Source organism: Diuraphis noxia, unplaced genomic scaffold (assembly GCF_037042655.1).
Source record: "Diuraphis noxia isolate RWA-SAM2 unplaced genomic scaffold, SU_Dnox_SAM2 contig0004, whole genome shotgun sequence".
NCBI classification, from domain to species: Eukaryota; Metazoa; Arthropoda; class Insecta; order Hemiptera; family Aphididae; genus Diuraphis; species Diuraphis noxia.
In genome coordinates, this window is record NW_028301714.1 from 53,640,688 (window position 1) to 53,656,862 (window position 16,175).

The 16,175-nt window shown below is 28.6% G+C and overlaps 1 protein-coding gene across 2 annotated transcripts in view; it reads right to left on the reverse strand.

The window, feature by feature from the left end:
- Positions 1 to 686: 686 nt before the first annotated feature.
- Eip78C (Ecdysone-induced protein 78C) overlaps positions 687 to 16,175 on the reverse strand; it is a 70,062-nt gene continuing 54,573 nt past the window's right edge. For both annotated transcript variants that reach the window (XM_089225493.1, XM_089225492.1), the window contains 5 exons: positions 12,226 to 12,599; positions 9,406 to 9,550; positions 8,353 to 8,510; positions 5,582 to 5,761; positions 687 to 4,072 (listed from right to left, as the gene is read on the reverse strand). In XM_089225493.1, the coding sequence (XP_089081619.1) occupies positions 3,875 to 4,072; positions 5,582 to 5,761; positions 8,353 to 8,510; positions 9,406 to 9,550; positions 12,226 to 12,599 (1,055 nt within the window). In that variant the 3' untranslated portion in view covers positions 687 to 3,874. The remainder of the gene's footprint in view (positions 4,073 to 5,581; positions 5,762 to 8,352; positions 8,511 to 9,405; positions 9,551 to 12,225; positions 12,600 to 16,175) is intronic.

Genomic DNA, 16,175 nt, shown 5'->3' on the forward strand with positions numbered 1-16,175 from the left:
TGCCATTAATATCGTGAACAGGTTTACCGACGTAAAAAAATAAAAGTTGAAAAGACTGGTAATAATTAAGAATAGTTTTAACAGATGTTATATGGACGTAAAATTAATGTCCGAATTTTATATAAATTAAATAATTATTTTGGCTATAAAAAATGTGACTTTTCATTTATTTTCATGTTTGAATATTATTTTACAATTTTGGAATCACAATATAAGTACAATTAAACTGTAATAATTCAATAATGAATTTATACAATATTATTTTCGTTTTTTTTATTTTTTATACCTAGCTTATTTGTTTGGAAAAAATATAGGTATGCCTCCTACTTAACTTTTTTATTTCGACACAAATATTGATGCGGCTCTGTACAAATCGGACTCGGAATAACGTATCACGTATATGGCATATCCGAAAAATTGTTCGTAAGGTTCACGAAAGTAAGATTCTATTTTATATAATAGGTCTGCTTCGATTTGATACTGCGTTCCTACAGTGTGATACATGATTGATACTTGCTCATTATTTAAAAAATTTAAATTTAAACACAAGGCAACAATTAAAACTGACAAAAAATGCAACTGTTATAGTCGTTTGTGATATACGTAGTTTTATACTGTCCTCTAATGATGTAACCAGCTTTTAATTGTTTGAAAAAACAAAGAACACAAGGTAACGGAATAACACGTTTTTAAGAAGTTTTTCGATCATCGGTTTATTTTCTGTACTAATGGGTTCCTATTCTAAATAAAATATATCAATAAAAAAAATAATAAAAATCGAACATAATAATACAGTATAACAAGCAAAATACGTAGTTACATACGCGTATAATCATATACATACTGATAAACAATAAATACGAACCTATACGCAATTTCATTGTCAAAGTATAATAATATTTATAGCTACGACTTCGTTGTTATTATAATAATTTATAAATTACATTTATAATAATATATAAAAGTAATTATAATAAGTATTAGTCTATTTATCTATAAACATCAACGACATATAATTTAAAATTTAATAATTTATGGTAGATACCGAACTCGAAAAAAAAAACATAAGAAAATATCATACTTAAATACTATACAATAAATAATAGGTAGTAAGTAAAATATTATGTAAGCTTTACGCAGAATCACTACTACGCGCCTACGTATTATTTTGACAAGATTTAACTATTCTGGATGTAAATTCAAATTTTTTAGAACAAAACAATAAAATTTAAATAAAAAATAATAATAAGATCTAATAAAAGTGGTGTTTTATACAACAATCTAAACAATAATCAAATAATCTATATGCTACATATTTATATATATATATATAAAGTATTTTTTAATATTACAATAATTACAATATGTTTGTATTTACTGTTTTTCCGATTATCGACATTTTCAGCTACATATTACAATATGCCAATTTATAAATTTAATTTTTTCAAACGAGGTAAACATGTTATTGTTATATGTTAATATTTCGGTTTTTAATATATTATATATATAAAAAATTCTAATAAACGCTAAGTACTCAAAATAACACTAGTTGAATTCCGTTCAATAAAAAAGTAGAAAAAAGACATTTATCTAATGCACAACATTTCTCTATCAGCGATAGAATTTGCTAATTAATCATATTGAAATATAAATAGAGGACCACATCTACTCAAATCATGACCTATTTTCTAAAACAAATAGAATAAAAATTTGTCTAAAAATTTTTAACGATTGTATATTATATTAATTAAAATGCAATTATTAATAACAAAACAAATTAGTAGAAAAAAAAATTATAGACTATAATATAACGAATCAAGAAAACTTTATACAAACAGCATAAATAAAAACAAAAGTAAATTTATTCGCTTTTGTCCGATATTGAATTATATTACGAGCTAAAAAAAAATATATAACATTATCCTAATTATTGCAAAAGGTAAAGGTGAGTCCATTTCAGTATATCTGTGATTGTCTCTTATAACATTTTTAATTTAAATTTAAAATTATTTTCTTATAATACATATTCGATTTACTACCTTGGTGTTCAAAAATTACTCTAAAAAAAAATCTTAAAGATATGATATATAATATTATCCAAAAAAAATGAATTCTAAACACTTTTGTAAATTTGTCTTTAACATAAATGATTTGAAACAACTAATCTACCCTGTGAATACATAAGTGTAGAATTGTAGCATGTAGAGACCTATGTATGAAGTGTGTGTGTGTGTCTGTGTTTGTGTGTGTGTCTGTTTTATACTTTTATGATTTGTTATACATGTTTGTGTGTTTGTATTTATACAGTGAGAGGTAGAGAAAAAGAAACTGAAATATTGACAGAAAACCGGGTTTTCTAACCGGGTCATACAGTGGTTTCCATTTAAATTGCACTTTTCATATTACACAACGGTTGTACACTGTTAGTTAACTTGTAAAAACTAATAAAAAATGATTAACAACAACAATAACAATAACAGCGTAAGAGCTATAATAAATAGATTGCGAAAATGTAGTATAATTTTAAAACTTATTGCCTACAAATAAAATATAAAAAGTACCTATGGAATGTAAAAAGATAAAATAACACAAAATTCAACTAAAAAAAATATATATCACATAAAAGCGTTTTTGTTTGCTCAGTTACTGGACCAAATTGCTTCAGTTGACTAGTGAAATTATAAAAAAAAAGAAAATGTACGAAGAAAATCAAATCATTATACAATAATAATAATAATAATAATAATAATAATAAAAAAATAATAATATTAATAACTTTCCATAAATAAAAAAATGAAATTGGTTTGGTTTTAATTTTTTTTTACCATACAGTAATTAAATATTACAAAATATTGCTTAGATTTTTTTGTCTTTTTAAATGAACTCAAGATTGTCAATGATGAACACAGTACAAAGACAAAAAAAAAAACCTTTTTCAGGCCAAATACATCTTAGGTACGTAATATATAGAAAGATAAATGGAGCTCTATTATGATGTACAATACATAATACATGAGTGTGTGTGTACACATAGAAATTAAATATATAATATTATTTAATAAAACCAATTATATCATAATACTATTATATTATATGAAAATGATGATATTATATCCGCACTCCACTAAGCCATGAACACATTAGGTATGTGATAAAAAAAAAAAAAAAATGCATGATATGAAAATGATTAATATTATTGCAAGAGTCCTAACAAGAAACGAGAACGCGTATTTTCGTTATTATGTGTAAGATGAAATTTTGATCGTCATTGAATTTCTATAACTATACAATAACTAAAAAGAACATACTTATCATACAAGATTGTTTTTCGTTGTACATGTACCCTATGTCATAATGTTTTATTATATTCTATATATATATGTATATTGTATATATATATATTATTCTATATAATATTTATAAAATGTGTATTTCGTTTTACATAGAATTATTCTAATATTAGACGATACAGTGATTTTTTTTTTGTATTTTATTGCTCAATAGTGTAATATAATAATATATAGGTATATATTATATTATATGTTTGATTGACATAACGTCGATATTTTGTATATGTTGTACTCCCGCGCCGACCGGACGAATATTTGGAAGGTGCAAGCATGTTTCAACAATGGCCTGCTAAAGCGCCTTAACAATATTCATAGTAAATTTCAAGATTATCTTTACGAAGATATTGTTAAAAAATTATTATTATCAATATATTTTTTTCTGCTTTTGATTGTAAACACGTTTTGTTCGTTTAGGAAGTATTCGATTCGTTTCAAATAATAATAAAAAAAAAAAAAAAACGAAACGAAACTTTATAAGTATATATAAAAAAAAACCTGTAACAATAAAATAGAAAGATAATAATTCAGCCTTGATGCAAGTCCTCTTCGCACTTGGGTATGTCGAATATTTCGGCGAATAACGGCGGCAACTTCAGCATATGCCAATTTAACCTGAACCACTCGAGATACGAAACGTGTCGGGCACCAATGGTTCGTAGTTCGGGCAGTTTCGACAATACCGTTTGAGCTAAATTCTTATCTCCTCCGTGGCCTTTGCTTAGCTAAAAATTTGCAAAAATAATAATATAGGTATAATATATATCTTAATCAAAGCTTCTTTAACTTTGGGATGGTGGTTGGTACAGTGGTCTACGATAAAAGTTAATATAAGTGTCAAGTAAATTTCCGTTAAATAATGTCATCGTGTTATTTACTTTCAATGCAATACAACAGAGTAACACGTAGAGTGTTGTTCGGTATGTCCTTATGGCTGAACATGACCCACCTGAGACTTAATCATAAGTGAAAATCGGGTACAATTAGCGAGGGAGAGGGCTGAAATTTTCTTAGTATGACAAATTTGTATTTTCTCGCTTAGCTCTTTGATTGAATAAACTAATGTATTTCCACTACACAGGAAAACAAAATAAATGTAATTCAAAGATAATAGGATAGTAAAATTGTCAAATTGCTGAATTTATTTCAACTAGGTAATGAAACTATAGTATCTACCAATATTGTTAATGTTTATAAATATTAGGTCGAAGGTTTATCGTATACATAACTATAATATTGTACTCAGACTTATTATGGTGATTATTCTAGGTGATTAATACTTGTATTAATTTTTTGTGATAAATGCTCATATTAATTTAAAATATTAATACTAGCTCGATATTTTGTTCATCTTTCCTTAAACGAATTATTGACGGTGCGAACATTTTAGCATCACGGGTCGTCTAAGCTACCTATAGTATATTAATTATTAATCACGGTCGTATATTATAATACGTACTTGATGACAGTCTGATACTCAAATCAATACATTGTAATTTTTTTTTGCATCGTGACAGACACTATTGAATATTGATCTATAAATGATTGGTGATTCGACCTGCTAGTAATATATTTAATGCTTGCGCTTTTCGCTACTTCCATAATTGTTCTCGTAGGAGGGCAAAGGTAAAATCAATAAATCATATTTGCATATATATTATACCCCGTGGTCTATAATATGTGTGTAATTTAAGAAACACTGAGATAAAATTGCAGGTATTGACTATTGAGACATCGCTAGTTAGTGCATAATTCCAACAGTGGCCACCTGTAGTATTCTAGAGATAAATCGTGTATTCCTGGTTCAGATTAAAAAAGTTCTTTGTGTATCCTGGACACCAAGTTACTTAAGAGTTTTCTCATATTTTACAGAAGAGAAAAAACATTTTTAGTTTTACATATTTTTTGGTGGGTGTGTATTACTTAGTTATTTTTCACTACAACTTTTTAATCAATTTAAAGTTGATGAAATTCAGCTGCCACTTTAAATATGATATTATGGATATATATTATCAAAGTCGTATGAAAGAAAAGTTGATTTTGAAAAAAATGTCTCCTATAATAATGTTAAGAATTAATGTCTTTTTATTCAACGCCTATACGATATCTAGGCACACTGACCGGATTAAGGACTAAAAATAAGGTCACGTGAGTTGAATAATGAAGGAAACTTATGACATTTTCTCCACCATTGTTTTTCCGAAGACGACCAGGGGACAATGACAACGACTCACTTGTAGCTTGAACGCTTCAACGATCCGGTCCTGACTGTGCTGTACGGTTTTTACGTCCGATACGCCAGGCCTGTCCGGCGTCAGCAGCACGATGGCGGCAAATAGACCAACTTCGGTATCCGTCAGCGATAAACTATTGAAAGATGTCACCAACTGGAATACGTCAGTGGCGAAATCCACCTGTGGATATTGCAATTATTTTAGACTTTAGTAAATTTTAATAATAATGAGACGTTACTGTTTCAATCATTTCAGTCAAAGATCTCAACAAAAATAAAGATAACTGCTTTTGAAAAATGGCGCATGAATGATAATAGTTTATATGATTTCTGTTTTATATTAGAAAATCCTGTTTTTGTATTTACTATTGACTTAGTTTAGCAATAACAAAAACGATAGGTCAGAAAAATGTTAATAAATATTTTAAATTAGTGTTGTAATGATATGAATTTCCTTTATGTTTCCACATTTGCTGATGTAATGATTTACGCTATATATGATTTTATGTATATAATATAAGTAAGCAACCCCGTCGATCTGATAACATTATTTCGATCATTTGTGTTTGAATAGTTTTGGAAATTAAAACCCGAAATAAGCTGACTGCTAAGGTGTATTCGGTTTCCAAACTAAAATTTTTTTTTTGTTTATATGTCACAGATTTCGCTGAAAAATTAAAACATAAAATCATTGATACTGTCTATTTAGTATTTTTTACGTCTGTAGACGGTTATCACATATTTGTAATTGATGTCCTGAAATGCAATTGCTATTCCATTCAACGTATTAATCAGGCCGATATAGAATAGAGTCCGATAATCAGTGTTCAAAGAAGACAAGAGTTTGTGCGTAGGTACATAATATATTATATTTCTCTGAAATTATTTTGATAAATCGTAATGAACTTGACATTTTCAAGCAGATCAACATAAATATTTTAAACCAAGCAATACGAATCACTAACACCATTATAGCCTACAGGGTACTCGTACACTCAAGCGTAGTAGTAGGTACTGTTGCTTATTTTCGAATGTCTGTAGGACAAATTCCGATGCTTTTCTGAATGAGCGTATTTTTTGTCAAATTAACCATTTAATTTTGTTGTTATGTTAAAATACATCACATTTTCAAATTGAATTGTGTATGGGAATGTTTATGATTAGATTTAAGTGAAAAATATACCGTGATTTTCTTCAATCTAATGTCAGATATTTTGGCATAAGCCCCAAAATTGTACTGTAGCACAAACATTTTTTTTTTTTTTTTTAAGTTTGTGTCTCTCAACCCATCAGCCTTACAATAATTCTATTATTTCCTCACGGTTTCTGATGCGTAAATTCAAGCTGGTTGAAATATATTCAAATGCCTCTTAATCATAGTACCTTATTTTAACTTTGAATTAAGTTTAAATGTAAAAGTTCGAAGAACAGCTAAAGTATAACTTAGTCTTTAGTATACAGAATAGTATAATGAAATGTGAATTGTTTTTAATAGCACAACTTTTGTTTTATTAAAGTACATGGGTGAGTTTTTATTTTTAAAATTACAATTTAGTTTCATTCTAAAACAAATAATCATCCAAACCCGCTAATTTCAAACCTCTCCCCTAAGACTCTCCCGGATAACCCTCATCGTCAATTAAAACGAAATTGGCCTCGTTATTTACTTCGCTAAATAAAAAAAAATAAATAAAAAACCAGTTTGAAGTAGTGCCAATGGACGCACCCTTCACTCAAGCCTCCAAACCTTGTAAAAATAATTTCAAATTTACTTATTGTTTTATTATATTACAGATTGTAAATACGATTATTTATAAAAAAAAATTACAATTTATTCTGAAAAATCTCAGTCGGTAGTATTCTGTAGGACAGTTTTAGAATTTATTGGCAACACAAATTAATCAGATATTTAGTCACGTTAACTATATTGCCAATAAGTATATATTTATGTTTGTAGTCATCTTATGTGGAGGGTGGGTTGTCAGTTTGTCACTATAGTCTTGTTGCAGATGATAAATACTAAATTGTCATAAAAGCATTTCAAACGAAAATCGACAATTTATTTATTGTAGTATGTTCTGTATGAAGATGTATGCAAGAGCTAGTGCTTCCTAACAGATTTTATGCTTCCACACTAATCACTCAATAATCATAAACTCATATCCCTTGCTTTGGCATATAGATTTATTTAATCGACAATGTACTATACATACTTTGCAAAAATGGATACGATCGAAAATTATAATATTATGCTGCATAATATAAAATGCATAATTTATGCATTTTATGTAGAAATGTATTTGTCAGTACAGCCAGGTTAGGCTTGGTCACTACCATTTGATAAACCCTCAAATCGTATTCTACCATCTATATGTCTATATATCTATAGTATATTAGTTGAAAAATGAAATCGAAAACATTTTACGAGTAGGCTGTGCACACAATTTCATCATCGAAGACTTAACACTTTTATATAATTATACCTACATTATTTAACTCTACTAAATATATTTGAGATATCTTATTGAATGTGTAGGTACCTATAAACTTGTTAAAAATACTTTCAAAATATATTTCAATTATGAATTTAAGTATCTTCTAAAAATATTTTAAATACCCTTAAATACTTACTTAAAGGTACTATGAGATCTCCTCAAGATCAGAATATGTAGTAGGATATCATGTATGGGAAAATATTTGGGAGATATAAATGTATTAGTGAATTTGATCGGTGGTTTTACATAATATCAAAATTTCGAATAAAATACATACGTCGTAAATGAGTTCCAGCTGCTGTCGAGTGATGAACGTGCCGTCGTAGAAGGTGAGCGAAAGATCTGTGGCCAACCTGGACACGTAACACAGCCATAGTTCGAAAAATCCCACTTTAATGAGAATCAGTTGATCGTCTTGGCTGAGATCTACGAAACCTATAACGAAATAGTCAAACACAGATTGATCAATATGTCTACTGGAACGAGTTCGGAGATATAAAATATATTATAAGTGATTCTTTAAAAGGCAAACACTTATTTCATCACGTGTGTTAACATTCTTTGACATTTCTTTTTCTTAGAAAATTTTAAATTATTAGAAAACAATATTTTTAATTATTCTTATTGTTATAATTTTTAGAATGACAACATACAATTTTAAATTCATTATATTCCAACGCAGAATATATTTCAGAGAATATCAATATTTAAAAATTAAATTTTAAATATATGGACTTTTATAAACTTAAGATGTCGTTACAACTAACTGAAATTTTTTTTTTGGATATTATTTTACTTAAATAGTAAAAACATATTCTCTGCTTAAAATTTGGTAATAACTAATAGGTATTTAAACTCAAATAATATTGACCCAGATGTCACAATTTTAAATTGGCATAAAACAGAATTTTAATAAAGTGATCATTTGATAAACAGAGACAATATATCTCTTAGTATAAAAGAACGAACTGACAAAATAATATGTTTTCAACTATAAATAAAATTAAAACAACATTTTTTTTAGACAGTGTTAGTTAATTACATTTGACAGTTGTTCTTATCTAGACTCCGTATTCAGGTGTATAAGTAATATGCTCCCAATAAATTGCTTTCAATCGACTACAAAATAAGTTTCACGAAAGTTGAATCTCTTTTCAGCCGCGTTGTATCTAACCAGCGAGAACACGACCATTAATTTTAATACACGCAGTCGCGCCGTATAGGTGCAAAAAGCGAGTTGAAGGTGTGAGTCGCTAAGATGAGAATCCCAAATAAAATCTTTGATGAGACACACACATAATATACTACACGGAAAATCATATTTTCTTACCCGGCACTCTTTTTGCGAACTCCACTACCCTTTGCACAGTGGGCGTGATGTGCGCGGCTAATTGTTGCCACAGCCATATTTTTTGCTGTTCCTCGTTGTCCGCCGTCGACGACGCCACCTCTGGGCTGGAACATCCCTGAGCGGGCTTCACATGCAAAACAAATACGAAATAATTAGTTGATACGTACAGCAGCCGTCATGTAGGTATACGTAACATAACAATAATTATTAAAAAACGTCATGGAGTACATTTTGTAGTGTAGCCAGTGTAGGCGTACCTACCTACAATTTATTATTACTTTATAACATTTCGTTTCTCGCATAAAATATAACAGAATATTCGTGTTATAATAAATTTGATTGGAAAAAAATAGAAACAATCCATGTTAGAAAGGAAATTCATAAAAACGTTTAAATAATACAATGCTAACAGAATATTCATTATTAAAATTGTACAACGTAAATAGGTTCTATTTATTTTCATTAAAGGCCTTAACGATGCGGCATAAAACAGTTATTATGACAGTATTTATTTAACATTATATAATATTTTCCCTTTTATCTCAACAAAAAAATTCTTCACTAATTTAATTACATACTACAACACGAGGACACAGAAAAAAGATAATGTTCCACGATTTTTAATTAAAATAATCACATCTTTTCATGTAACCTTCATATAGTGCATGAGCTCATCGTTGTCTTCAATTCTGAATTCAACATTTTACGAATTCTGCTTATTTAAAATTATGAATTGCTACATAATAGGCAGAAGATTTTAATTGAATTTAATATTTTACAATTATCGCTTTATATGAACATAATTTTATTTGGAAAAACACTTATGAAACTATTTAATAAGGAAAAGTAAACAATAACGGTTTTAATCTCAAATAATTTTAATAATAATATTTATTTTATGATATTATATTAGTAAATAAAAGTATAAAATGTAATAAAAAATTGTCGTTACTCCATGAAATCTATTTTTTTTGTTTTAAACTTATACCTGCATAAAGACTCGATTTAAGGATATTGAATTTATTAACATATACTACGCATCAAAAAATATTTGAAAAAACATGATAAATTATTTTAACTTCTTTTATTCAACCAATTTATATTCAAAATGAATATAACCTTCACTTTCAAAAATCTAAAACAAATATACGCTTTGATAATTATTGAAAATTAAAATCTATTCGCGTAGATCAATGCAATACATCATTATGTAATTTGGTACTATTTGAACATCATTATAATTGAAATGTGGACAAGAAAAATTCAAAAGTGCGTAAATGCGTAAACCCATTGCGAAAAATAACAAAACACGCGATGACACGGCACAGATGTGATTATACTTTCACACGTGGTCGTTCAGCCTTTAAGAACACGTCTACATTCCAATAATAATCCATCTTAACGTATTACGTATACTCATGTTAGAATGTTATAATCCTAAGGATAGCCATTATTTCTGGGAGGTATAAGACGTCGGAACGGATGATAAAAAGAAACCATACTTCATTATTCGGAACAACTTCAGAATGTTATATATTGGTCGGAAGAAGAAGGGCTACTACTTTCACAAGATCAACGAAACTATATTGCAGGCTTTACAATAAATTATAATGATGTTTGTTCTTATTTTTTTTTTTTCAATAAGTTTAATTGTATGTTCACTATTAGGAGCTTATATAGCGTTCCAAATGTCCCTATAATAAAGTTGAAAATATTTGAATACAGATTAATTTTGTGCTCTCAGAGTTGGTTCGAAAAAATAAAGCAGTGAATTTTATGACAAACATTTCTGGACGTAATCTCGTTTAGTTATCATTGATCACTGAAAATTTGTGAAATTTGATATTTTACAATATTATACTTTATCTCCCCCGCCCTAACCTCGGATTTTTCAGCTCAGGCCTCGGGCCGAAAAAATATACATAAAGAATTTAAGAGGACGCCACATCCGCATGTGTTGTCTCCGTCGTACAAGTGCGTAGCATAGCAAATTTTACGCTCAGCAGATCACGTTTATGTCCGTTAATTTAAAATTTACAGTGAATTGACCTATTATAAAAATTAAAGGCAAGATCATTACCGAGGGCATCTCTTTGGCTTTTTATTATATTTTAATTTTAAACCGAATTATGAGTATTTTAAAATTGTAAATTATTTTTATATCTAAAAATACTCATAACTCGGTTTAAAATTAAAATATAATAAGTAAAACCCACGAGATACCCTCGGTAATAATCTTGCCTTTAATTTTTTTAATAAGTCAATTCACTCTAAATTTTAAATTGAAGGAGATAAACGAGATTTGCTGAGCGTAAAATTTGGTATGCTACGCACTTGTACGACGAAGACAACACATGCGGGTGTGGCGTCCTTTTAAAAACAAAACTTATTAAGGTATCATTAAAAATATTATAATCCGTAAGCTTATACTTTAACCATCAGAAAATTACCTAACCACTGGTAGGAAACATTGTTAAAAATACTCTTAACCCTATAATACCTATAATGTAATGTATATCTATACTATTTGTGAAAACAGACTAATTCGAATATTAACTTAGAATGATAAATACCCACTCTTTAAAGCTTTATCATTATTGTTATTATATATATATTTTTTTTTTTTTTTTTTTGAGGGAGGGAAGTCTTTGATGAGTCCCTGGGTCTATGAGCCACCATTTCAAATTCCACTACAGATGCATCACCTATGCACCTACAGTTATTGTCTAACCACCGTTGAAATAGAACATTATTATAATAGACGAATAATAATAATTATGTATTGTGAGAAATCATTACAGGAGAGGCGACGGGTTTCCGGAGCAGTGTCCTGGTCAGCTCGTCCGTGTAATCGCAGTTGGTCAGGTGTGCCTGCGATATGGCCGCGATCACGTCGTACGATATGGACACGCTGCCACCGTTGGTCTCTATCACTGCGGCCGGCCCGGTGCCAGTCATGATAGGGTCAACCGTGGCCGGTGCACTGCCGCCGATCCCTATGGCCACCGCAGTGGCTACGGCCGTGGCAGCGTTCGCAGCGACTGTCGTCGTGGTCGCCGTCGTGGTGGTCACTTGAACGGCCGCCGCCGCCATCGAATCTGCGGCCGACACGGTCTTCGACTCCGACTCGAGTTGCTCACGAGATCTCTTCGGCACTCTCCCGTATCGAACGGCTGAAAAATCGATACGCACACATCATGATAAGTTTATAAATGATATAGTAAATGATGATGGTCCAATAATCTGCTCATCTAAACATTAAATAGGTATAGGTACTCACAACTAATTAACTACGAGTTCGGAATTCGATTTTTATAATGTATATTGAAGTACTTCAAAAAATATTCCGTCTTGGAATATGAAATTAAAAATATATAGGTATAGTGTTATTTAAATAAGTAAGAAATTTAAAAAAAATTGTTTTGCGATGTTAGGTAAATGATTGTTGTAGAGTTAAAAACTATTCAAAATATCAAGTATACAAAATATTTATGTGCTTACATTAATCACATCTCATATATAAAGTAAAACGTAACAGTTATAAATGAATTAATATCTTTCTAGTTTCTATATAGACAAAGTACGGCTGGCACGAGTATTAAATTTTGTTTTGTGTACCTACTTAGAATATTATGTAACATGCCAACTTGCATAATTATTAATTATTAAATTATAGATATTCCTATGATCTAAGTTAGGTTATATATTATTATATGTATAATGTGTTGTATGGCATTTTTTTATTAGGTGTAAAAAAATCAAAGGTTTTTATTATTATTTTTTTTTATAGTTTTAAGCATTTTACGACGCCATGGTTATGATATGAATTATTATTTCTTACAATAAATACGACTCATTATAGTAATATTAATAAATATCATACTATGGGTTTCCCGTGATTTCTCCTGGACGTATACGGCACACAATGTGCTTTAATGTCTACATATTGCCTATACTGTTGTTGGATAAGGAACATATTTACCAGTCAAAAAATAGATATTAATAACAATATAAACAATTAATGTCATTGCCAGATCCTCTATAACTGGCATATACACTTCATTTTGAGTTAACCGTTTATAGTTTTTACAATTTACGTGAAACAAATTTGTGTAGTAGCCAGCAGAATGGTATAGTGTTATGAAAGATGTAATTTATAACTGTATAAGTGTATAAAATTCAATAATTCAGAAATTATCACTTTGAATTTCGATTTAGATGCATCCTTATTTACACATAAAAATCACGTGCTTAACCATTTAAACTAAATTTTTCATTTGAAAAAAGATGTTTGCACCGCCATATTATGACAGTCACTCTTTAAATAAAATAAAAATCCAAGTATTTGAAAACATATAGGTCTTTGGGCTAAAATCAGAGTTTGAATAATTTCATTATTGGGAATCAAGACGATATAAATTTGGTGAATCATTCTGTATACTACTAATCATTTTTAGTAAAAGATGACTTTCTGAGCTATATTATGTAGATTCACTTCTACGCAAGCGTCACGAATGTATTTACAATAATATAATATTAATGATTATCATAACAATGTTTATGATAGCAACAATATACTAATGAGTAGATGATTAATAATAATAAAATTATGTATGGTGTATTATCGTGCATATATTAAATCAGATGAATACGTTATGTTAAGATAGTCTCCTTAACATAACGTATTCATTTGATTTACTATATCGATTGGAGAACGAAAACCACAGGAGAATAATGCACATAGTACCGAATATAATGAATATATATATAATTATTTACAGAGCGTGGTGCTATTTATAATAGTGGACGTACTATATCTCGATAACTGTACATACTGCCAATCTGGTTACGAAAAAAAGGTTCTTTTGGAATGAACGAACGAATCATATGTAATAAAATAATAATAATAATATTATGTACAATAAAGGATATTGAATTTCTGCAAAGAGATGACAACGTGTTATATAGAAGCGTGTATATATATATATATGTAAGCGTTGACAATAATATATATCTAATATACTACAATACATATATTTGTATACTATATTATATTCTCTGTAAAGGTATATTATATTTTTTTGTGCATATTTTCTGTTACGATTACTTGTGTGTACGCCTCTGCAGTGTTGTCATCGACGGTGATAATATAACATACGTATATTATATAAACTTTTACTACTCGAACACGTTTATACGATACGGTTGATCAAACGAAAGACACAATAATCGCCAAGATGATGATACAGCGCAGTGCAAGATATATGTCATAATAATATGTTACTGTCGCATGCGTTCATGTGCATTTTTTTATGCTTTAATCTGAATTTATAGTATTGGTTTATTTTGTAAAAGGGGTGGTGGTGTCGTAGAAGTGAACCGAGTAGGTAGGCACTTGCAAATATATTATAATTTATCACACTTAAATTTTCAACATACCCTTCATAATTTTTCTAAAAGATGAATAAAATTCTCGAATAACGCTCATTTTCAGATTATGCCTATTCAGATATATGATTATGTCTTCTTCCTAGCATTTTTTCGAATCTGCAGCAATAAATTGTTATGTACTATAACGGCCATCGGCTATAATTTATTATAATTATTAATAGCTGTATTATCGTACATGATCAGTGAAATTATGGGTTTAATAATCATAATATAATAGTGTAAGCTATTACTGAATGAGTTATTTTCTTGATAAATATTATGCCAATATGTTTGCTAATAAAAATTTAATTAGGCGCAAATTATATTCTGGAATACGAAAAATATCAGGCGTTTTAGGATTTTTAACGTTGTCAGTTTGTCACGCACAAAGGCATGATAATCGATAGTGATAGACATATAATATTTACTTGGATTTTTATTCTATGTATTAATGTATAGTACCTATGTTTAATTTATTCTTTTTAAAATTTGTAGTTAAAAATATCTTTATGTCTTTTAATTTTTGTTACATAATAATCAATATAAATCAAATAATATGGGTAATAAATCTGGGAATTCATTAACAATATATTTGAAAGTCAAGTTGAAATGATCCCTTATAATTTATGATGGGTTGACATAAAAATTAATTATATTTAATAAAAATGGCCCTCTTTTTTCATATATTTCAAAATATTTAGTAGAACTATTTTCTTCTCAGATTCGGGTTTATATTTTTTTTAAGAGATAAAAAACAATAACATAATATTTCATTATTTATTCAAAAAATGAGGATAGGGCTTTCAATAGTGAAACAAAGAAAGATATCTATTTATAATATTATATTATTTGATAAAAGAAATGTACGAAGAGTTCAATGTTTTTACTTTTTAAAACTACAAGTATAGTAGATCCATAGCATAGTAGAAAATTATATTTTTTCCGTTATAATAATAATAATATGTTCAAAATATAATAAAAAAATAATAAATAAAATATTAGTTAAGACCAGAGATTTTTTTTATCACGTCTGTATGTTATTACTTGCGTATACTGTTAATATTACAAAATCGAGAATACCTCTTATATAATAGCTAACTGTCATGATTTTTATCATAAAATAGGTATATACCTACATCAGACTCAAACCTATTAAATAGCGCAAAAAACAAACACACGAACATAAAAAACTATATGAAGTTTGGATAAGTTGGTTCTGCATGTAACAACTCATCCAAACGTCAAATGGTTTTTTAGATTTATAGATCACATCATCGAGCAGGTCTTAAGTATAATCTTATTGATCCGACTCCTGTCTA